Source organism: Gracilinanus agilis, chromosome 1, assembly GCF_016433145.1.
Source record: "Gracilinanus agilis isolate LMUSP501 chromosome 1, AgileGrace, whole genome shotgun sequence".
NCBI classification, from domain to species: Eukaryota; Metazoa; Chordata; class Mammalia; order Didelphimorphia; family Didelphidae; genus Gracilinanus; species Gracilinanus agilis.
In genome coordinates, this window is record NC_058130.1 from 79,989,486 (window position 1) to 80,015,677 (window position 26,192).

Sequence of the window (26,192 nt, forward strand, 5' to 3'; positions counted from 1 at the left end):
AAACCAAAAGGAAAACAATCAGAGCTGCTTTTGGTGAAGTGCCCTGTCTTTTCAGTCAGTCATTCTTCAGTGCTAAAGGTAAAGTGAGAACACCGTGAAACAAGAATGGACTTAAGAAAGGGATCGGATCGCTGTTTCTTTTTAACTTGAATAACGTCAAAACGAGGGATAGGTTGTAGTGATGATTATGATTAATTTTTACACAATATTCTAGATGACTTGTGAAGTTCCTTCTAACTTATAATTCCTGAGATCCTTTCCCGTACTGAAATATTTACTATAGAACATTGTCGAGGTTCAGTTTTTTCAGTCGTGTCTGATTCTTTGTGATGCCCATACTGGATTTTCTTAGCAAAGATATAGGAGTGGTTTGCCTTTTTTCCTTCTCCAGCTTTTTTTTATAGCAGGAAACTGAGGCAAACCTAATTAAGCTGCTAGCCCAGAGTCACACAGCTCAAGAAGTATCCAAGGGCTGGGTTCAATTCAGGAAGATGAATCTTCCTGACTCCAAGTCCAGTACTCCACTGTACCTCATCGCTGCCACCACATAACATTACCCAGTACAGGAAGAAATTCTGTATAATATTTGTACATTTTGGACCAAACATGTTTTAGAAATTACTCCCTGGTAAGATAGGGAAGAAGTTCATTAAGATATGATTGCACTTCATTGACTTTATTATAAAAAGATAAAAATATGAATAAAGATGGATATAAAATTAATTATTAGAAAAGGGCCTAATAGATTAAGGAGGATAATTATCAGAACAAATGAAGATTTTATGTTATTACTTAGACATATAACCCTATGACATACACCTCAATTTTTAAAGAAAATACATATTTTTCTTTACTTGGATAAGGGAATGATCATTGACAGTACATTCATCTGGAGCATACATCTAAAAAAAGGCAGACAATTCAGCAACTTTTTTTCATCCTGTATCCATGTATTGTTGCTCAGAAGTGGAGAAAATTAAGAAGAATGTGGAAAAGGAAGAACTGGAGAGGCTTTTTGCTAACTTTAGGATAAAAGTCACCACCTTTTCCAAATAATAAAATACTGCTTAATCTGAAAGCGTCCTTTAAATTTGAAGTTGGAGGTCATGGATGTTATAGTTGCTGTTGAGGAAGTCCAACTAAACTAAAGAATAGCATAGAATCAGAAAAGTTATCAAATAGATGGACTAGTTAGTGTGAGACTGTCATATCCATTAGAAGGTTTAATTTTGTTTAGTTATGGAAACAACTTTTCAACAAAGAATCTTAGCTTGTCAAAGAACTTTTTATGGGCCCTTCCTCAGGGAGAAGGAGGACAGAGATTTACAATCCCAGACTTGTGAGTTACACTGAGTATTTTGGTTTTCCTCAGTTATGTGCTTCTCTGTTTAGTTTCTAGAAGTGGGTACCCATTATTTCCAACAAATACCAAATGTATTCATGGGAGAGTATGACTCAAGTTCATGTGGGGACTGTGCTATATTTATTACTCCTCTATTTGCTTTATATGAATACCAATGATATTGAAGTTATTCTTGTTTTCAACTTATTAAGTACATGGTTATATTTAAGGTCTAATTGTCATCACTCTGAACAGATAAGTTTGTATAACTGACAGTCACATTAGTGGAGCTTAAGAGCTAAAGGGGTAAGTAACCAGAGTGCCTTCCTCTATAACGGTTTTATTGTTAGGATACAGAGGTTTTGTTTATGGCCTTGTAGGAGCAGTCTTCCTTTAGAACCCTCGTTCTTCCGGTGAGAGGGAATATTGGGGTGAGCCAGCAAGACCAAAGACTGAATGGGCCACATCTCATGGGAGATGTTTCATGCTAGGAATGTCACATACTTATTGACCTTTGTCATCATTTTGCTCTACTCAAACAAAAGAAAAGCATCTCTTTAGCATCACTGTGCCATTCACTAGGCATCTAAGATAGTATTACCAATTCATTTCTTATCCCTGTACTAGAATGTAAGCTCTATATGTCGGCGACCAAATCTTAAACTTTGTCCCCTTTTGCCCCCAGGACAGGATTCACACATAGTAGGAACTTGATAAGTTATTGATAAATGAAAGAATAGATAAATGAACAAGTACAACCTCCCACTCTGTCTTGAACAATGAGAATTTGCTTTATCTACTCAATACTGGCTACCTGACCATGCTTCACAACCATCTTTCTGCCAGTTTGCCATGCCAGAGAAAACCACTTGTACTCTGTCCAACTGAACTTCTACCTCCTTTCTGGGACTATGCTATCCTTAATGGTGAGGGATCACTTTATCTAGCTGCTTTGCTATCATTTTCCTAATATATTGCTGTCCTCATGTCCTTCTTTGACCCCCTAGTCCTTACCCAAATTCTACTCTTTTGCTCCAGGAACAGTAAGCAAAAGATTATTACCAATTCTTCTTGAAAGGGCATGCCAGTGTATGTCTACATTTGTCATCCTTTTGAATTCATGGGTTAAAGTAGACCTAGAGACCACCTTTGTTTATATGCTGTCTCTTCATATTAGAATGTAGGGATTTTTTGAGGGCAGGTACTGCTTATCTTTTGTATTTGTTTCTAACATAATAAAAGCTTAATAAATGTTTTCCCATTAGCAATTCATTCATTCATTGTCCATTGTCTTTCTTATCTTCCCTTTTCTTATTATTAGTATTCCTATAAATTTGAAGGTCAACACTGAAGCACATGAAAAAACAAAATAGGAACCACCAGACCTTCTCTTTTTATTTTTATTAGATAAACAGAGAGAAAAGGAAATCTATCATTTCCAAAGTTATCTCTGTAATATAAGTCATGGAGAAGGTACATTATTTTCATTTATTTATTTTTAAAGGGCATCCATTTCTTAATTTCTAAAATAAGATATTTGGACATAAGGGAAAGCTAGAGGAATTTTCTGTTTATATTCAAGAAAAAGAATTAAAGGAAGTCAACAAACTATTTCTGACTTCCATCTATTTAAGAATTCATTCTATAATGACTTTTTAACTTACATTTTGTCTTCATTCAGTAAGGTACCTCCATATGGGTGGCTATAGAGTGTTATTCCTGTAAAATAAATTTCAAGATATGAATATTATAAGTATTGCATGGAATACATATCAAGATATTTTGTACAAGATTATTTGCAATTGAAGAGACAAGCCAATATAGGTTTCACGGCCTCTGCCCCTTCCCATTCCAATGTGTGTTTCTTTTCTCTGTTTTCTCATAAATATCCCATATTAGATCTGGCCAGTGTGAATGAGGCCTTCCTATTATTCCTTAATGTCTGAGGGTTATCAATGTATCATTAAGATTGTCCATAAGTCATGAGGAAATTATGAATCCTTCAGAATATTAAAATAAGAGATAAATAGCTCTAATCAAATGACATATAAATTTACTTCAGTTTCTCAGGACAGAATTGTGCTCTGAAACTCAATGGAACACAAAAGTATTGAACATTGACAACTTTGTGATATAGACCAAATTTGCCTTCATAATAACAGCATCCCTTTTCAAGTTCACTAGGAGCTGATAAATTAATCTTCCCTGAGGTGTTAAATGGATGATAAATTGTTTAAGGTGTTACCCTTCCAAGGGTATTTGCAAATTAAGTTTGGAGACAAAAATGATTCAGCACAAAAAATAGACTATAACCCTCCGGGAAGAAATGTAGACATTTTGACAGGCTATTGGAGACTTAATGGGGGAGAGAAGAATGGAAAAATGAAGGAAGACTTTCACAAATTATATGTATACTTTGCTGTCATATTCATTCGTCCTCCTAGAAAGGTTACTAAATGAACATGCATGGGACATAACGTGAAATGAACAGAAAGGGATTTTGGCACAGCTGGAAGGAATAGGTCCATTCAAAGATCATGAAAACACAAAGTTAAGGAGAGAGGGAAGTATCTCCTAATAGGCAAATTTTCATTTGAAAAGCTCTATAGAAAGGACAAAGCACATTATTATTGTAATGCCTTTATTACCCTCAACCCCATGGATTTCCCCCACTCCCTTCAGATTATGTACAGATCTGTTCCCCAGCAATTGCGTGGAAACTTGAGCTTGTGAACAAGTATGTCTGAGAAGGAAGAAGGATGACAGTCATGACAATAATGAGGAGGAGGAGGAGGAGGAAGAGAACTGTCATTTATACAGAACTTTAAGTTTCTGTATAAATGACAGAGCACTGTATATCTCTTATCTAAACTAATCTTTGTAACAGCCCTGTGAGGTAAGTGCTAGGATGACTCAATCCCATATTACAGAAGAAGCACCTAAAGCTGAAAGCAGCATCAGTCACTCATCTAAAATTCATTAACTCAAAGAGTTTTTTTTAGGAGCAAGAGTGGCTAAGTATCTTCCTCATAGCCACACAACTAAGTTGAGGCAGAACTTGAACATGGATCATCTTGATTCTAAGGCCAGAACCTTTGTCTGCTATGCCAAGTCATTTCTCTATATATTAAGTGTAAAATACCCAAATTATTAAATTCTGATTATAATATTGAAAAATTAATATTATACCAAATGTAATATTTAGAAATGGGATTGGAAATATACTAGTTTAAAAAAAAGATTATTGAGGTTGCCTTTTATAAAATAATTAACCCTTAAGTCACAAGGATGATAGTAGCTTTTAACAATTTAATTTTAATATAAAAATAGTTTAAGAAAGAAATAAGGGGGCAGCTGGGTAGCTCAGTGGAGTGAGAGTCAGGCCTAGAGACAGGAGGTCCTAGGTTCAAACCCGGCCTCAGCCACTTCCCAGCAGTGTGACCCTGGGCAAGTCACTTGACCCCCATTGCCCACCTTTACCAATCTTCCACCTATGAGACAATACACCGAAGTACAAGGGTTGAAAGAAAGAAAGAAAGAAAGAAAGAAAGAAAGAAAGAAAGAAAGAAAGAAAGAAAGAAAGGAAGGAAGAAAGAAGGAGAGAAGGAAATTAAAAAAAAATATTTCCTAGCCTACCACCCTAATCTTATCAGCCCACAAGAGGGTCTTCCACCCGAGCTACCAATGGAAAATCACAGAAAAACCCCCAGCCAAAGGCCTCCAGAGAAGAATCCAATCTCCTCTACAGTCTCATTTTTTATAGTCCTCTTTCTCCACGTCACTTCCTTTCCCTGTGTGCTAGTCTACCGCATCTCAGGAACCGATCAAAGTCTCTCTCTTTGGAGCATTCCAGCCAAGCTAATGGGCTGGTTCAAACTAGCAGAAAATTCACAGTCCTGGGAGGAAGGGGTTTCCTATACACATGATGAAGAAAAAAATAATCTGTCTTTTTTTCCATTTCTTCCCATTTATGTCACACAGAGAAAAAATAATAATGGTGTAATGTTTTCCAAAATTGCTTATAATTCTTATAGTAGAAAAAATTAAACATTTTATTTTTATAACTACCATTAAGGAAAACACATTCAACATCCTCCCGTTCACATGTTGTGTTTTTTCTCACCAAAAATGTAAGCAATGCAAATTAGAATTTTAAAATAATACCCAGAGAATGAAATCAGATTTTATTACAACTGATCAGAAGAGCCTAACATTTAATATTTTCAAGTATGTAAAAATGATGCCTTTTCTTAAAATCTTTAAGCACATCCAAGCACCACATTTACAAACATGTATTAAATACCTACAATATACAGAAAACTTTAGGGGAAAGAGTTATCAAATTTAGATAAGACCATCTTTGCCTTCAAAAGCTTTAAAGTCTAATAAACCAAATAGCTGTAATATATATTACATGATTTTTAAAAATAGGGAAGTATCAAAAGAGATGAAGAGAAAAGTCTGGGGGAAAAGATGATTTCCAGGCAAGGGCATCAGAGATGGTGATAAACTTGTGAATGTTAAATGGTGATGCCTTGTGCAAAAATAATGAAGGTAGAAGGAAAAGTAGGTTTAAGAGGAAAGATAATTAGCTCTATTTGGGACTTAATTGGAAGCATTGGTGAGACATTTGGGAGGAGATGCCTTGTCAATTACACAGATTAAAATGTTATAATGTGACTTGAGAAGTTTCAAAACTTACAGAGACTGAGGGAGATATTGCTTTTCTATGCTCAAGTTTGATTATTAAAATAATGACTACTTTGGGAGGGCCCATTATCATCCCTTTGAAGCCACAGGCATTTGGGCCAAAAGATTCAAAGAACTAATATTTATTTAGGCTCCTGCTCAACTACTCTGTTTGAATTCTCCACAGAAAAAGAAACTTAGAGAAGTCCTTTATGAAGTGTTATATTTGTGAATGTTTTCTCAAAGATAAATAAGAAACAGCAGAAACAAACAAGAAAACACACAAATGGAGGATTGCTAAGAGGCTAGAAGCAGAGATCACACAAAAACCTTCAGATAAAAATATTTCAAAGCTACCTTTAAAATTTTAAAGGTTAGAATTAGGAGCAAAATCCAATTTCAGAACTGCATTGGACTGACATTAAGGCTGTATTAAGAAAGAAGTATGAGGTAGTAGAAAAAAATCTTCTTTATTTTGTATTGAGACGTGGATTCAACTTTTTTCTCTTCCCCTTACCAGTTCTGTGATCCTGGAATGGTTAGTTAACCCCTCTGTGACACAGTTTTCACATCTATACATGGAGATAATAAATGTATTACCTACTTCTTTGGAGGAAAATTCTTTGTGAAATTTGAAGTGTTATATAAGTACAAGCTATTATTAATCATTCATTCATTCTCAGAATTAAATTTTTGCTTGTCAAATTGTTTTTAGCTATCTTGATGATGAACGTATGCATAATTGATCAGATTTGTGATATAGCCAATACAATCCACTTAATAAGATGAATAAAAAAATCTCAAAAAGTCTTTTTCAGCTATTTTTTGTGTGTAAGAATGGGTCTAATGTTACTAGACATCACATGGGAAAAAATGTACTTATGAAAGCCACTAAACAAGAAGTTAGGAAACATGGAATCTAATTTCTAGCTCTATCACTGGGGAGTCATGTAACTTTGAGCAAGTCATTTCCCTTCTCTAAGACTCAGTTTCCACATCTATAAAATCAAAGGGTTAAATGAGATATAAAATTGTATACACCATTATATATTATTTTGGAATATATATAAAATATAAGTAGAGGGACTTCCATCTGGAGCTAATGTGTCAACAAGTTGGTCAACTGAGCTTCTATATACTGGTGTCTTTATAGACTTAATGGTCTCAATGGTCCTTTCACCTTGAAATTTTTATGAAAGAGATCCATCTTCAAATTCTAGAGACAAGACAGTTATTTTCATTAAGTGGTACTTTCTGAGTCTAGCACTTCCCATTAAGTGGCTCAGTGATCCAGGGGAATTAATTAGTGCTTTAATGCTAACACTATTAAACATGCATACAGATTCACCAATCCACTTAAAATTGGATTATTATTTGACATGTCAATACTATATTTATTAAGTATTCATTTAATTACCTTGATTTGTTTATCCCTCCTAGGTGTCATCCTTTATTTCTCTATCCTTTCATGGCTAACCTCCTTAAAGATAGGGGCTAAAATTGGTACTGTCATTTCTTAGCTCATTATTCTCTTTTTAACTCCCTGTATTCTATCTTATAATCTCATTATTCAACTGAAATTACTCTCTCCAAAATTATTAATGATGTCAAATATAATGATCTTTTCTCAATCAGCTTCCTTTTATGATCTCCCTGTTTTCATGACTTTCCTCTATCTGAGTTTTCCCTCTACCTTTCTGAATATTCCTTCTCAGTGTTTAAAAGGTTAAATTCTAATATATCTAAGATTTAAAATTTCTAATCTATAATAAAAATTCAGTTTTGAATGTAATCCTGGTTTGTGTTGTAAATGTATGCACATTAATCAGTAAATGCCTACAAGTTAAAGAAATACCAAATAAAAGAAAAAGAAGTGAGGTCTCCTTATGAAAATGGAACGGTCATAAAACAGAAAAAAAACAATTCCTTTTAATGGAGAAAAAGCAGATCAAAGGGTTTCATGATGATCTGGAAAATGCTAGTATGACTTCTCTCTTTCCTCTCTCTTTCTTTCTACCTATAAACAGGAATAATGAGACAAACTAGGACCTTACTTCTATGAAGTATTTTAGTAGGAAATTAGAAATCTTTTACTAAATATAAACAAAAACTAGAGGGAAACACCTGTGTTTTTAATAGAAAAGTGGTCAGATGTCCCTCGATCCCAAGAAGGTTCTAAGTTGAAAGATTATCTTGCTTATTTATTTCTACTGAAGGCTGGTGATGGAATCAGGGCCACATTATACAGTAATTTTTAAAATCCACCTGGTGACAGCTTATCCAAGTCTCTAGTTGGTACTTTGAATTTGTTCTGTCAGTGTGAAGATATGTTAATTGTCTCTCCATCAAAAGGTCAACACTAAAGGATTCAAGAGTTAGCCCAAAGTGATCTAAGTTGTCTCAATGGGTAATGGGTCCCCACTTACCCAGAAGGTAGTGGTCACTTGTCCAGAGTTTAATAGTAGAGATTTCTTTTCAGGCACAGGTGGGCGCAGAAGGTCCCCGGGTCTCCCTCAAATTTGAGACTCCGTGATTTTATAAGATGGACTAACCTCAAAGGGATAAGCTGATAATCAACCTAACAGCTGTATTAGTATGCACCAAATATATAGATAAAAAGAAAAAGTCTATCAGCTCATTGGGCACTTTCTGTCTAGGAGATTTATAGAAAGGAATGGATGAGAATTACAATAGGTAAGAAAGTTCAAATAAGCACACAGACCATACTCTAGTAAAATCCTAATAGATTTATTAATTTGCTTTTAGCATCTCCATCCACAAAAGAATTGCCTAGCTCGTGTCACAAGATGTTAAAGGGCATGGATCATGCCTGTGTAAAACTTAATTTGTACTTTGTAAGGTACCAAACTCAATAGAATGCTTAATCGATGTTTTAGATGATGAGAGATACAACATAGATTACTCTCTGTTGCTATCTCTTTCTTCAACTTATTTGACATACCTGATAGTACCTTTTATACTCTTTTATCAAATTGAAATGGATAACTCTAAAAATAAATAAATAGAAACTCTAAAAGGAAAATGACCTGAAATAAATTTTCCAACAATGAAGAGTAATATGTGATATGTATAAGTATGTGTATGTGTGTTAGGATGAACATGAAGTTTATTTTGTCAAACTAAAAAGAAAAAAAATAATGCCTTCCATAGATATTTCTTAGGTATGCATTGTCTGAGAGAAAGTTAGCAACACAAACAAACATACAGACTAGAAGGAAGAAACAGAGAGGAATAAAAGTGAAATTCAATAAGAAATACCACACACACACCTCTGACAGAGTTCTGAACTTTAGCTCAAACAAACAGGAACCTTAGACTTAAAAAAAAATTTATTGATATTTTCTGCTTCTTGCACCACAGTGGATATCCTGAGTATGCTTTGTATCCTTCCTCATTGCCCTCCCACAGAGCCAGATCATAAATTGTATTTTTTAGAAAGGGAAAAAAATCAGCACAACTGATCAATAAATTGAAAAAGTCTGAAAATGTGTGCAATCTATAACTGTAGACTTCCCAATTCCACAAAGGGTTGTGTTAGGGCTGTTTTCTCATATTTCTTCATTCAAGTCCTACTTGATCTTTATATTTCTGTTACATTTACTTTTGATTTGGGGTGTGGGGAGTAGCCGTTCTCATTTACATTGCTGTAGTTAGTATGTAGTTATCTTAGCTCTGCTTACTTAACTCTGCATCAATTCATATGGCTCTTTCCACGTTTCTCTATCTTCATCAAATTCATCATTTCCTATAGCACAGTAATATTCAATTATATTTATGTACTCTTCCCCAATTGATGGACATCTATTCTGTTTCCAAATCTTAGCTAAAAAAAAAAGAACTGCAATAAAAATTTTGGAATATAAAAGAATTTTTCTTTTTATCTGTAGCTTTCTTGGGGTATATAACCAGAAATGGCATGATTTTTCAAAGAGTATTGACACTTTATTTACATAATTTCAAATTGCTTTCAAAATGCCTGTATCACATCACTGCTCTATCAACACTATATGAGTGTGCCTATCCTTCCACAATCCCGCCAACATTGTTGCAATTTTTTTGTCATTTTTGTCAATTTGAGGACTGTGAGGTAAAACTTGAGGGTGATTGTGACTTGTATTTGTCTTAATGTTAGTGATTCGAAGCCTTCTTCTATATGATTATGAATAATTTGCAGTTCTTTTTTTTTCCTACTTTTTTTTTATTTTTTTTAAACCCCCTTGTACTTTGGTGTATTGTCTCATAGGTGGAAGATTGGTAAGGGTGGGCAATGGGGGTCAAGTGACTTGCCCAGGGTCACACAGCTGGGAAGTGGCTGAGGCCGGGTTTGAACCTAGGACCTCCTGTCTCTAGGCCTGACTCTCACTCCACTGAGCTACCCAGCTGCCCCAATTTGCAGTTCTTTTAAGAACAGTTTGGAACCTTAGAATGACCACACTTTTTTTTTCATTTTTCCAAAGATATAGAAGAGAATTTAGATATCTATTTGAAATCTCTCACATTGCAGGTGAGGAAACAAAGACCCTAGTAGTGCCATGACTTGCCCAAGGTAATATTTCTAGTTGGTAATAAAATTAGGAATAGAACCGAATATTCCCAACTATTTTGAATTCATTTTTGCATTCTGACTAGTCCTGACTCTAACATGTATTATCTATGGAACTCTAAGCAAGTCACAATCTCTTCCTATCCAAGGAAACATTCCAAGATCCCAAATTGAAGAGAAGGTGTTAATCTGAACTGGTAAAAAGAGTTTCCTTTTGTATTTTCACTTTGCCTCCCAGTCCTAATAGATCTAGACTGCTTTCATTCAGGATTTCTTGTTAATATGTTATCCAAAGTTTTCTTTGATTAAAGTTTTGGGGAATATTGGTGTTTGTTAAATTATCTCTATTCAATAAGTTTTCCAGAATAATAGTTTCTGGTCGTATTTTACATAATCAATAGCACCTACAATCCCAGGGTTGTTATGAGGATCATAAGAGAGAATATATGTCAAGTGCTTAACACGGTGTCTAGTACACAAGTGCTATAAACATTTTAGTTATCATTAGGACCCCTTTGTAGGATGAATACTACTCCTCAGCTAAGCTGACCAAACCTGGCTGGAACCAGGTTGGGAGGAACTTTTCCCTTGTGACTCCAGTACAGCTTTCCTTGGGCCCTGCCTGGCTTAGATCATAGGAGAGTGTAGTCAAGTCCTTCCCCTGCCCCTGTGGTTTGTCCTTAGGTTTTAAGTGTAGTAAACCCTATTTCCATCCTTAATCTTAACTTGTCCTTGATTAAATGTGTTGCCTTAATTTATAAACTCCTGCCTTTACTTTGCTGATTACCATAGACCTAGTCTTGGTGCTTCAGAGTGGCAGTTGGACCTAACAGCCAATTCAGTAACAGACACCCCTTTTCGGTTAAACTTTAGTCTCCCTACTTGTTGGGCCCCTTCCTGTCATTTCTGTCTCCCACACACCCACACCTGTTTACTGTTTAAGGCACCTTTCCCTAGTAAACCTCCATTACAGTATAAGATGTTAGTTTAATTCAAATTCTTACCAATTGCTTTAACCAAGAGTTTATGTCAAATAGGGAAGTCTTTCCTCCAGGTAATTGCTTTATTGAATACAATTGCTTAAGATTCTTCCTATCTAATAGGTTCTATTGATTTACTTTTTCTATTTGTATATAGTACCATATACTTTTAATAATTATTATTTTATAAAAAAAAAAGATGAAGTGTAGAAGGGCTATTGCTTCCTCATTCCATTTTTTCTCATAATTTCCCTTGAGATTCAATATCTTTTGTTCCTCAAAATGGAATTTTGTTATTATTTTGTCTCACTCCATAAAGTCTACTCTTGGTAGTTTGATTGATATAGCACTAAATCTGTAACTTAATTTAGGTAGTGTCATTTTTATTATATTTGTGCAAAGTAGCCATTAGTGTTAGAGCTTTCTTCAATTATTTGTCCTTTTTTAAAACTTCTTTAGAACCTGTTTTGTAATTGTATTTATATGTCTAGAGTATGCTATGGTAGATTGATTTCCAAATATCTTATTTATTTTACTGTTATTTTGAGTACAATCTCCTATTCTATTATTCCCTCCTGGATTTTGTTATTGCAACATGAAAATAGTATTGATTTTAGTGTGTTTATTTTGCATCCTGCTACTTTACCAATCTATTAATTGTCTCAATTCATTTCTTTACTGATTCTCTGGGGTTCTGTAAATAAACCATAAAAAATAGTGATAATTTCGCCTCCTCTTTGGCCAAGTGAAATCATTTGAAAGAAATTACAAACTATAAATGACCTCTTGAAAAAATACTAAAATGATTAATAGTGAGAGAAATAACAATTAACAGATATTACCTACTGAAATAATAGAAAATTTCAAAATTTAGAAGAATTTCTCAAAAGACTCGCACATAAATATACTTTGGTGTGTTTGTGAATTGCTCCAACAACTTTAGCTCTCACTTTAGAAAGGAAAGAGACAAAATTGCCATTATCTTCTAATCTATTGATTCTTCTACTAGATTTAGAGATGAAATTGAGATAGAGACAGAGACAGAGATGAGAGTTTCAGAGAGAGACAGAGAGATTATATATGACTATAAATGTATATTGCATATATACAAATATTCATAACAGCATTAAATGTGGTGGCAAGGAACTAAAAAAGAGTACACTGTTGAATAGAAGACTGAAAATTGTGATAGTATGAATGTCATCTATTATTTTATGCAAAAATAAATTATAAATATGAGAATTTCAAAGAGACCTGGATGATTTGTATAAACTTAAGCAAAATTATATAATCAGAACCAAAAGAAAAAATATGTATAATAACTATATGTAAGGGAAATCACTAAAAGCAATCCCAATTTGAAGTAAAAAAAATCAAAGCTGACTCCTCCAGAAAACAAAGAATGAAATATAGCTCCTTCTTAGAAAAGAAGAGAGGAATTTTTAGGGGGAAAAATTGCATTCATTTTCAGGTGTTTTCACTCACTGCATCTGAGCATATTGTTTAATTGTTGCTCTTTGTTACAAGAGGGTTCAATGGGAGTTTGGGGTGGAAAAAAAAAGGTCTTTTTTTCCCCTTTCATAAATGTGACATAGAGACAAAAGGTATTATTTTAAAAGTCTTAAACAAGAGTTCACTGAATGGATAAATTGGTCACAGTTTATATAGTATCAATATTTATGCATTGTGATTTGAGTATGCTTATCCAGCTAATTGGGGACACTGGGGGTTAGATTGCTTTGAATAACATCTGGCTAGAACCCAAATGAAAATGAATTAAGGAATGGATAAAGAAGATAAATGAGCCTACCAAGAAATGTCTGTCTCCACTGCTTATACTTCTCTCTCTTTCTCTGTGTCTGTGTGTCTCTCTGTCTCTGTCTGTCCTTTTCTCTCTCCTTCATTCACCTCCTCACTTCTGCCCTTTTACTTTATTTTTAAGCTTCATACTGCATTCAGGGGCTTCTTCTGATACCTCACCATGATATGGATGAGACCTGGAGTTCTAGAAGGCGTCTTCCTGGCTTTAAGTTCTGGCAGACTTGCCCCACTATTTGTTATCCAAGGATTCACAGAGCTTTCCTCATAGTATCCCTGCCTGGCCACTAGGTGATGATTTTTTTCCCCAGCACCTCATTAAACCACCTACTAAGGCATGGAGAAGTTGTGATGCACATTCCTGGAGAGAGTATTCATGTGGATAAAATTATAGATCCTGAAAATGTTGACGTGTGGAAGTAAGAAACTCTTACAGACCTGACACATTTTTAAAAATAGCACACCCCAAAGATGCATTTCATTAATCCAGTCAATTAACTCCAGATTCTAAGATGGAATCTGCATCCTTCAGCCACATAAAATAACACAGCTAATTTACATTCAACTTTTCCATCATGATGACATTAGTAGAAAAATCTAGTTTGCAAGTACACCATAACTCAGAATTTATAGCTCACCTTTAAGAGTGCTGCAATGATATGATTTGTGTTCTTGTCAACTAATATATAAAATAATGATTGCAGAAACAACTCATCTGTAGAAAGTGGACTCATCCTGACTGCCAAAAAGTATTACGATCCTAGACTGGGGATTTTTAGAACCCGAATGGACCTTCGAGATGATCTGTTTTAAACCTCTCGCTTTACAGATGAGACTTCAGAAGCCGTGGGAAGTAAAGACGTGCCCACACAGCCCAGATGCTCAAGATAAGTAGCAGCCGGTACCAGGAGCCTTTCCTTTGGTGTTCCTTTATTGGAAAGGAGACAAAGGCCAGCATCCTTATCGCTCTACACATTCCTGTTGAAAAGGAGCAAGGATTCTTTTTTTCATTTTAACATGTTATCCTTTCAAATTCAATTTTGTTAATAATTACCATACTGTCTCCAGTCCACAGACGATGGTAAATGCTGCCACAGAATTAAGTTGTTTAGGTGATTTAGATAAGATGGTAAGGCATGAAATCCCTTCTGATTATACCAGACCTAAAAAAGAGAAATTTCAATGAACTTCACATTATAAAATCATAGTGGTTGCCTCTGGTGGTGGAAAAAGTACTATAAACTTATTAGCTATGAGATACTTGGAAAGTCATATAAATTCTCTGAGTCTAAGGTTGGTTATTTTTTAAATGGGATAATAACACTTGCACAATCTTCTCCATAAAGGAAAATTCAGAAGTTGAATTTTGCAAACCTTAAAGTGCTTTTTAGTTATTATTAGAACTAGAAAGCATATAAAAATATAATCTAAGCCAGCACTGAATCCAGTCAAAATACAGGTTTAAAAAAAAAAGGAAATTCAGTTTGAGTTAATAAATGGTGAAGTCAGGACTTGAACCTGAGTCTTCTGCTTATAGACAGTGCTCTTTCCATTCTGTACTGCTTCCTTCAAGTAGATTTCTGGCTTCCAAACACTGAGCCCTGACAAGAAACAATAGATTCCAACAAACTTTCTTCTTATCTTAAATATAATATGCAGCTAAAAATAGGTATTTTACAGATACAATTGATTGTAGCACTATGATTAGATTCTCAAAGTAAATATGAATTTCAAGCATTGTTTTATTTTCTAGTTTTATGCAAATAAAATTTGACTGACAGGCTAATAGTACAAGAGAACATCAGAAAAAAACCTGCAAAATAACTATTTCACATTAAGCATTGTTATTTTAAAATAAACACTTGCAGAAAGGGGTAAAAGGAATAAAATGCCACCATTACACATGAAAATAATGAAGAAAAATTTGCTAGTTTGGAAGGTCTGTGAGGAAGGGCTTAAACACTGGATCGAATGCATTAAAGGGAAAGATTCATTTAAGTTGACTATGTTTGAAATGAGGTGAAAAGAAAAAAATATGGTTTGGAAGTTTTTAAGTCTTTTTAAGAATGATCAGAACAAAAAAAAATAACATTATCTACAGAAACAGAAATATTGTTTGATGAATGACATATACATCCAATCTCAAGAGAAAGAACTTTCAAATCTGGCTTCAGACACTTCCTAGCTGTGTCATCCTGGGCAAGTCACTTAACCCTCCACTGCCTAGCCCTTACCGCTCTTCTACCTTAAAACCAATACATAGTATTGATTCTAAGGTGGAAAGTAAGGGTTTAAAAAAAAAGAAAGAAAGAAAGAACGCATAAACAGAAATAAGTAACACAATTTTAGATATACCTATATCTTTTTTTGTTGCCTTCTCTAATGGAACAAGGGACAAAAGGGAGAGTTACAAGGAATTTTAATGTATCAAAGAAATATATAAAGTTACATTTAAAAAGAAGAAAAATAGCCAATCTATTCAAGTCTCAGTAAAAATTTAGTTAATGCAACTTTTCATTTCTCTGCTTGACTTTTAGTCCTTGAAGCAAAATAATCCAGTTTGACAGAACTTTAAATTGTCAAATTCATATTTATAGAAATAAATTTTCCAGATGTACCTGGGATCCCCTAATTTAGGAACCCCTTTATGTTTTCCCAATACACCCATACCCAGTGATCACAAAATATCAACCATTTGTGTAAGGTTCCCTTCTTATCTCCATTTCTCACACTACTGAGTTTCTTTCAAAGCTTATCTCATATGACATATCATATAGGAAACTTTTAAAATTTGTCATTAGTTATCTTTCCTGTAGTCTCAAATTTATCTATGCATATATACAAATGTATAAGTGTATGTATGTGTATGTGTAAGTCTATGACAATGACCTTTATAGAGCAGATGAGGAATAAATATTTGTAGGATTGAGTTAGACTGACTTGGAATCCCAACCTGAGGTCATTCCTTTACTGGAACCCAATTGGAGTCAATAAAACTTGGGAATGATAGGAAGCAAAATTCCCAGAAGACAGAAATAACTTTTAGGTTAAATTAGTCCTCTTCAACACAATGAGAAGTCAAATTAGAATCCTAAATTCATGAAGGAAGATCTGGATCTGAGGAAGACTACCATGATAATATCAGAGCCCGGAAAAGTATGTCCACTGTCCCTTCAGGAAAGTGAACAATTTTTTCTTCATTTTATTCATAATAATTGATTATAAAGCTTCTTCCTAAACCCCCCAAGGGGTCATTTACTCTAGTAAGTATCACTATCACCAAAAACTGATAGAATTTTAGGATTAATTCTTTAGGTGTTGCTCTATACGCCTAGTTTATTTTCTTATAGGAAAAACATTTTTTAAAAAGTCATAATAAAACCAACATTTAAATAATGGTATCAAAGCATGTATAAGTAATCACAGACATACATAATGTCCCCTTAAAATGTAGACTAGATCTAAATAAGTGTTTTTAATTTCAAGGTATATAAAGGATGAAAATGTCTTATTAAAAATAGTTTGAATTACTTCTTTTTAAGTCTAGATACTATAAATTTTAAGAAACATTGCTCTCCATTTGCAAGGCATTCAGTATAGCACCTGAAAGAAGGCAATCGTTGGCTGCCCATTTGGGCTTCATTGCAGAAATGTATAGTCTTGGGGAAGGATTCCCCTGAAGAAGGTGCTGATTGGTTAAAAATAGAAATTGTCCAGTTGACATGGCAGCTTAGAAAAAACCACATTGGAGAACACAGAGCAAGGAAAAATGCAATCGTGATCTCACGGCCTAACAGACAGAAGGATGGTGCCTTGTATGTTTTCACAAAGAGATGGTTCTCCTGCAAAGCCAAGAGGTGAAAGGCTTCCACGTTTGACGGAAGGTGTATACTTTTTCAGCACAGATGGGACATTGATTAGCGGCCTCATACAGTCAACAGCTGAATGAAATCACTTTAGAGGTCTCCATGGGAGAATTTCTATATTTATAATGAATCATACAGTAGGGGTATTCATATGCAAATTTCCATTTTCCCTTCCAAAAGGGTATGTAAATTGTACATTCCCCGTCTGGCTAACAGGCCCTAAAGGTTGAAGGGAAAGACTGGTCATTAATTACTGAAAGGTTAATGCAATAATTTGACGTGACATCAGCCAAAAAGCAGCTTCCAGGAGGTGTTTCAGATAACAGACTGCCCTTTCTGAGCCTAAAGCAACGTGGTGAGAATGTTCTGCTATGAAGGGAGGTACTTACTTACTGATCATGCAGCTATAATTTATTCCTCCACTCATGACTGGGAAAGGACATGCCAAATAACACTAGAAATACTGACAAAAGCCAGAGCACAAACATGTCAACACAAAAGACTAATCTAATCAAAGGCAAAAAGGAGCAGGTGTCAGAGAAATGCATAAATCCTGGAGCCCTCACTTCACACAGCCAGGGAGTCCGGCAAGGGCTTCACGTGAGGTGTTCGAGTGATGGACAAAACGACACCAGAGAGGGGGCAGGAGGTGGCTTCTAAGATGAAGACATCACCAGGTACTTGGAATATAAAGGCAAGCTAGAAAATCAGGCTTTATATCTCAGAAATTAAAATCCAAATATAGCATGAACTTAAAGGAAAATAAAAATAGTTTTCCTCTAAGAATCTTTACCACTCAAAGATGAGGTTGGATACATTGAGTTTTACTGTGATTGCTGTCCTCTGCCATTCTAGAACTCGATTATCACCAGTGTTAGAGGACTCCTCCTGTAGAAACACTTTTCCATTGCATTTCTCTCTTTCTCTCTCTCTCTCTCTCTCTCTCTCTCTCTCTCTCTCTCTCTCTCTCTGTTCATCAAATTCATTTTCTTCTAAAGTCTATAATCTGCTTTTAATGAATCAGAAAACATTTCTTCAGTATCTGCTCACCTCTCTGTAGCTTTTAGCACCTATCACCCATCCCCTCCGCCATATGCATTTATCTCGCTTGGCTTCTTGGACATTATTCTTTCTTCACTCTCCCCCTACTTTGATTTTCCAAATGGGTAGACTGAGGCCCATGAATGCTAACTGATCTATTTATGGTCATATAGCTAGGATTAGGGTTTGAATGTATATATCAACTCTAAATCTAATGCACTTTCTAGTACACAGCACTGGCTCCCTACCTAAGTAAATTCCCTCCATTCTCCAAACTCCATTCTAATCCACCTCCATGAATTCTTCCCTGATTACTTTGGTCATTCATTGGTGCTCCTTGTCTGCTGAGCTCCCACAGAATTTATAGCCTATGCCACACATTTTATGTACTCAGAGTGAGTCCATTAACTCTTATTTTAGACATAATTCTAACACATCTGGGTATCTGTCATCTCAGCCTAAAATAGACTAGAAGCTGCAAATCAAGGAAGAAAAAAATATGTACAAGAGGCAGACACAAATGCATTATAAATTCTTTGAGTCCAAAGACCTTGTCTGATACTTTTAGTGCAATCTCAGGAAGCCTAGAACTGTGCCGAACACACTGCAAGTCCTCAATAAATACATATTAATTATTAACCCTTTCAGATGCTCAAAGCCTTTATGTATTCTATGCCATTTTTTTTCTCACTGGCAACTTTTGCAAAAGAAACAGGGTCAGTTCATGACTTGTACCCTTTCCTTCAAAAGCCATGTATTGAGTGGATACTGTGCATTACGGATATCCTCCCCTGTGATTTGAATGATAGAATACAGGTAAAAATGTCAAGTGGAAGTTAAATAAAAGTCAAAGGAGGCAGGTTACTTTGTAGTGTGTTTTAAGTCCTAAGTGCTCTAATTTGGCCAGTGTTCACATAAAAATCTAAAATGTGATAGGTGGTTTTAAATACTTCAGTATGATTCTGTTACCTTCAAGAATAGTGAAATAAATTTGACAAAGACAAACGTTTCTGGCATCCAAAAAAAAAATTGTGAAGGAGGGTAGGGCACTGAACCTGGAGTCAAAAGACTGGAATTTAGTCATTGATTCAATCTCTAATAGGATGACCTTACATAAGTCATTTAACATTTCTAAAGTTTTACTTCCTCATCTGGAAAATGAGGACGATAAGATTCTTCTCGTTTTATGTGAGGGTCAAAGGAATACATTTCTGTTTGTGTGAAGATTCCAAAAAGTCTTATTTAGAGGTATCAACATTATCTGAAGGGAACCATGAGCTCTCAAAGACTATGCCAGTGGAGTTCAAGCTATAGAAGGATCTATTATGCTGGAAAAGCCTTGACTGTTCTCTAGACAACATACAGTATCTGTTTTCCAGGACTAGCTTAGATAAGTCCAAAGATCTAACCACCACAGACTGGACATTTGATGATGAAATCTATGTCTATGGTAACCCCTGAAATAAAGAAACAAAATGAGATTCAGAAATGGGCAGCCCCCTTCCCCTTCCACAGTGACAATGGCAGAGTGGCAGAAGAGTGGGAAGGACTTGATTTTAGATCATCCATCATTACTTTTCATTATTGACATTCATAATGTGAATTACCTGTCCACTGACCAAGGAGAGGACATATTCATGGAGAGATCTAATTTCAAAAATTGTGACATTCTTGTTATGAATGAAAATAGAAAGAGGAAAGACATAGCAAGAAGGAAGGATATTCCATAGGTTCTCCTTGAAGAGACCAATGAAGAAATTATTGGAATTCATTTTCCTGGGTCCAAAGACAATAGAAAATGTGATTTTATTTGACGCTAGTCATTTTCAATGCATGCTTGTGTTAAATATTAAAAAAAAGATACCATGAAAAAAATATAGCTTATATAACAATATCTCTTGTAGAGAATGAAAAGAGAGAGAAAATTCTCCAAATTAAAATAACTTTACCATAATACTCGGTGTCCCCAGAGCAAAGGTAAGCCTGAGAGAGCACCAATATATTTTGGAAAGTAAGAATCCAAAGCAATGAAAGAGACAAGTCAAAGACATGTAGATTATGTAAAACTTTAATACCCATACATCAGCACTACTTTTTTCTGACTGAAAAGAACTGGAAGGCACCAAGCAAAGCAAAGAGTATACAACATAAAAATAATAAAAATTGTATTTTAATAGATAGAAAACTAGTTGTTTCTGATATGAGTACTTGTTGAATGAAATATTTGTTTAGGAGTTCATTATCCAGTTATTTAAGCAAAAATCAATATATATATAGTAAAGGTAGGAGAATGAAACACTGGAAAGAAACAATGATTAAAACAACTCCATATCCACTTATTTTAAGTTATTAATGTCAAAATTTGTGAAATGGGTGGAAGAAAAGCTATTGTATCATTGCAAATAATTTTATTTTTTTCGTACAGAAGGTAAACTCATAGAAATAAAAAAGAATATCTAAAATGCCTGAAAAAGTACCTTAATCAACAGACACAACTCACTTGCCAAAGAGATATTCTAGCCAAGGCAAATCCCAGTTTAGAACACAGAATTATTTGTAAAATCTTTAGGTGGAGGCAATCAGGTGGCTCATTGAATAGAGTGCCAGACCTGGAGTTGGGAAGACTTGGGTTCAAATTGGACCTCAAACACTTCCTAGCTGTGTGACCCTGGGTAAGTCACATAACCCCAATTGCCTAACTTTTACCCCTTTTCTGCCATGGAACCAATGCTTAATATTGGTTCAAAGACAAAAAGTAAGAGTTTTATTGATTAAAACTTATGGAGAAAGTGGGTTGACTATGAGAAGTAAAAATAAAAGCAATTGATGAAAAATAGTGTAAGGAAACTACAGATAGTTGCAATAATCAGAGATTGAAGTGTTAAGATCTTACACTGGAGTGGAGATGGGCTCAAAGACAAGGAAATGTATTCAAGCAAAGCTGCAAAGGTCAAACCAGCAGCTGGGCAACAGCTTGGATATGGGGGTGGACAGAGGCTCTCTAGGAAGATACTGGAAGGGAACAGTGAGATTTTGCAAGTTATATTATTATACGGCCTGGTGAAGCAGTGGGTAGAGTCAGAAAGATATGAGTTCAAATTTGGACTCAAACACTTGCTATTTAGGACCTGGGCAAGTCATTGCATTTCCATTTGCTTCAAATTTATCTGTAAAATGGAGATAATAATAGTGTCTACTTATTGTGAAGAACAAATAAGATAATTGTGAAGTACTGTCTGGCACACAGTAAGTGCTATATAAATACTAGTTATTCTCATTATTAATGTCATTATTATACATTTTGTAATCAACTGGAAGATGCAGAAACTACAAGAATCCACATATGTTTAAAGTTTTGTGACAATTGCAAAGTATTTGATTTGGTAGAGCATAACTGCATCTGGAACAAAATGCCTCTAATAAACTGGTCAAAATTATGTAATATTTTAGTATTATATTACTATATTATAATTATTATATTATGTAGTTATAGAATATTAGAATATTATAAAATAATAAGAAGTAACAGAAGGAATCTTTAATGATCTTCTGATCATTATCAGTTGATTAATATCAAGAAGCCATAAGTTTGCCAAAGTGTTAGCCATTGTCATGGAGGAGATCCAAAACAGAGTTCAAGTCAATATTTTAAGTATCTATGAATAAATAATGTAAGGCAAAGGAAAATTTATTAACATGTTATAAGGCACAGAACCCTTTGGATACTGTAGAAAGCCTGACATACAACAGATTTCCCTGAATGGTTTAAAAGTAAAATAAGAATTGTGAAAACACAATTAGTAGCCTCACCAACAGAAATAATTGGCATAATAGCAGTTTCAATCCATAGTGGTACAGCTCACCAAAGAAACAAAACAATAACTAAATAGGAATTCAAATATACAGAAATAAAGGACAATCTGGAAGAAGAGAAATAAAAAGCAATGACATTAAAAGAAAACATGATCTCTATGCAAGCACAAAATTTTTATTTCAAGCAAGATACATAAAAACAACTCCAAGAACAAGATCAGTTGAAAAAACTAAATATTCCTTAAGAAATAATGTAAGAAAATTGCCAAGAAGGTCTAATCACAGAAAACAATGTATCAGTAAAAATAATTCACAGATCACCTCCACTGAATTGAATTGAAGGGCAAATTAAAAAAAGAACAAAAACCAAGCCATAAGCTGCAAATTCTAAGATGCACCGTGGTTAAATTTAGCAATTCCACTGAATACAAATCTTGCTCTTGACCAAGAAAAAGACCTTCAAATATAAAGGAAAGGAAATTTGAATATCACAAGACTTCCCTACCCAGCAGAATCTGAAAGAGGGAATGAAATTATAAATTCTGAAGAACAAAGGAGATCAAGACAGAAAACAAGGTAATGTAATATGAAAATCTGGTTAAACATAATTTTAAAAGGTAAATATTCAATTCATTTTTTAAAAATTATAATATTCTCAAAGAGAAAAATCACACTTTAAGAAATTATTTGCTTCTCAAACATCCCAGAGAACAGAAATACAAGAAAAGCAATCAAATACAGCAAGTAAGAACAACAAAATTAGTAACAGAGACTTTACTTTCTAAATGTACTAAAAGAGACAAGAGTAGAAGAAATATTGAGACTTAAGAAGGATTAAATAAGAATAAGGACCATGGATCAAAAATGAAAAAAAGTCTAGAACAGACAGAAAGGGAAGATTAATAAAGAGAATGAGTCAAAGAAGTTAATGAGTTATTATGTTAATATTTGAGGTGGAAAGCCCCCAGAAATGAGATAACAAACATGTCTGAGTACTAATAAGATAGAGTGGTATAATGGCAAGACCTTTGAATCTGAGGTCAACCCATAAAACAAGATCTAAACAAAATAGACCCACTATTTAAATAATCTCAAAGAAATAAGATATTCCCTGAGTCTCCTTTTCCCTATATCTAACTATTCTAATGGTCTAGGCTTTCTTTTCATCTAATCTGAAGTCCCCTTGTTTGGTCTATTTCTCTTGTTTAGTCAATTTAGGGTATGAAGTAAATAGAATCAACTGAATCCAAGCAACTAAAAGGAAAAGTCATGAAAAGGAATAGAGGAGAAGAATTAATAAGGGAAATACTTGCTTTTTTGCTGCTCTCTTCCCAGCCATATTTTGATATTGTTCAGTCATTTCACTTATATCTAACTCTTTAGGACTTGGTTTATGGTTTTTGGCAAAGACACTCCAATGGTTTGCCATTTCCTTCTCCAGAATATTTTGATATATGAGGAAATTGAGGCAAACAGTGTGATTTGTCTAGGGCCTTATAGCTAGTAAGTATCTGAAGTCAGATTTGAACTCAGGAAGGGGAGTTTTCTTGTCTCCAAGTCCCCCGACTCTGTCCTCTTCGCCAACAAGCTGCCTTCTATTTTAGAAAACTACAAAAGGGACTGATTTGGGGGAGGAGGAGTAGTACTGGGAGTTGAGCAAAAAAGAGAACTAATTCTCTAGCCTCTGCTTGTTCTCTAATAATTTGAGTTCACAAAATTTCAGTGTAATATTTAGAGGAGCAAATGCTACTTTAGTATCATCTGAGTATTTTAGCATATCACCCTGTCACTCACTTGGCCTCTCAAAGAGGGATTTCATGTTGGATTTGAGAAAAAGAACTCAAAAACCTCTGATTTGGTGCTTTGAATGGTATTGACTGTATCTCGACTTCCAGTTTTCATGATCACATTTAAAATTTTAACAAGAATGTATAATCCAGTGGAATTGCTTATCAGCTCCAGGAGGGAGGAAGACAACAAGAATCTTGTAACCATGGGAAAAAATTTTTAAATAAAATTTTAAAAAATAAACAAGATGTCTTTTACCTTTGCCAGAGTTTGAGGTTTTGATATATTTATATTTTCATCTTGTCCTTGGTTAGAGATCTTCACTCCAAAAGACCAGCCTCCAAGTCTAAAAATATTTTTAAAAGCATCAAGTTCCAAGACAAAACAGTACCATCAATATAATGGTTAAGCATATCTTTACAGAAGACAATGGTCGAAATGGACAGAATTGGAAGAGTTTATCATTGAACATTTTCTGATAAATCAGTCTAAGCCAATATTTATAAACATAAATGGATGTTTTGCACATAGCAGACACCTTTCAATTGAATTCAATTCTACAAGAATATTCTGGGTACCTATTACAAACCAGTAACTGTTTAGTTGCTAAGGAAAGAAACAAAGACAAAAATGAAGCCATTTGTGTCTTGAAGGATTTTATAGTTTGCTGGAGTATATAATGTATAAATGTAAATAAAAAAGAATTTACATCAAGATATACTACTAGTAATAATAATAATATAGGTAGCATCACTGTAAGATTTGCTAAGCACTTTAAAATATCATCTCGTTTTATCTTCACAACAATCCTATGATGAAGATGATATTACTGGCCCCATTTTACAGATAAAAAAATGAAGGCAGACATCAATAATGTGATTTAATCAGGGTCCTATAACTAATAAGTGTCTGAGACCAGATTTAAACTCAGGAAAATAAGTCTTTCTAACTCCAAGCTCAGCGCTCCATCTACTGTACCACCTGCCTGGCCAGGGATAATTTAAAACAATGCCAAAGATTTTCATCTGAAGGCTGTACCCAGGGGAAAGTAAAAAAATGTCATAGGTGGAACCCTACTCAACTGGTGAAGCATTAGTGAAATTTCATCCTATTTTGTAAATATCATTACTTTATCACTTTGAACTCTTTTTTTTTAAACCCTTACCTTCCATCGTGGAGTCAATACTGTGTATTGGCTCCAAGGCAGAAGAGTGGTAAGGGTAGGCAATGGAGGTTAAGTGACTTGCCCAGGGTCACACAGCTGGGAAGTGACTGAGGCCAGATTACACTTTGAACTCTTATGCACTTTTCTCTCTTGCTTTTTCCAGAGTTAGCATTGCTGGGTGTTAGATCCCATATTAGCAGTGATGACAGTAGGCAATAGAGCACTAGATTAAACCTCAAAATATCTCAGGGTTTGTTAAAAAAGTTTGGACTCCCAAAGTGTCAAATTATTTATAGATTATTTTAAATTTACCTTGGTTTTTTTGAAGGCCACAATAAGTATTCTTCTATATCATATGCTGAAAGATTAAACAAAGTATGTCCCTTACTGTTCTTCAGGTAGGGAGCACTGCTGTTCTCCTTTGGACATTTCTGAAATTTAAAAGAAGAATTAAATGGGAGCTTATTTTTAAACCAGAAATCCTATCCACTAATCAATAGTTTAAGGCAAGCACTTCTGAAATTTACTATCACATTTATAATCTACTTTTTCTCTTTATTGTTTTAAAATAAATTATGGGAATTTTGTGTATTTCCAGATAACTAAAATCTCTATAAGGATCCCTTGAATTTCAGTATTTTCTAATGCAGTTTTACTCATTAGTTATTACAAACCATTTTTTATGTATGTGAATGTGAAATTACTAGTAAAAACTGGAATCAGAAACTGTTTTCACAGACAAGGTAATGATATTAATGAACCTGAAAGGGGGACCATGCTGAGAGGATTATAAAAAGCAGTCAAAGTTCAAATAAATGAGCTTCTTCAAAAGCATATAAAAAGATGAGTGCAATTCAAATACATTTTTCTTTTCTAATGATAGTAGGAGTAGTGACTCTGAAGCCAAAAGCCCTGGGTGCAATTTTCACCTCTGATGATTATTGTGTGGTGTTCAGCAAGTCATTTAACCTCTGGGAGGAAGGGAGGAAGAAAGAGAAGAAGGGAGGAAGGGAGAGATGGAGGGAGGGAAGGAGAGACGAAGGAAGGAAGGAAGGAAGGAAGGAAGGAAGGAAGGAAGGAAGGAAGGAAGGAAGGAAGGAAGGAAGGAAGGAAGGAAGGAAGGAAG

General features: G+C 34.5%; 1 protein-coding gene across 1 annotated transcript in view; it reads right to left on the bottom strand.

Moving 5' to 3' along the window:
* Positions 1 to 26,192, bottom strand: part of ABCA13 (ATP binding cassette subfamily A member 13) — a 474,630-nt gene that overhangs the window by 134,571 nt on the left and 313,867 nt on the right. Inside the window, 4 exon segments of the mRNA XM_044676455.1 lie at positions 3,007 to 3,061; positions 14,448 to 14,556; positions 24,160 to 24,247; positions 25,379 to 25,497. Coding sequence (XP_044532390.1) covers positions 3,007 to 3,061; positions 14,448 to 14,556; positions 24,160 to 24,247; positions 25,379 to 25,497 — 371 coding nt within the window.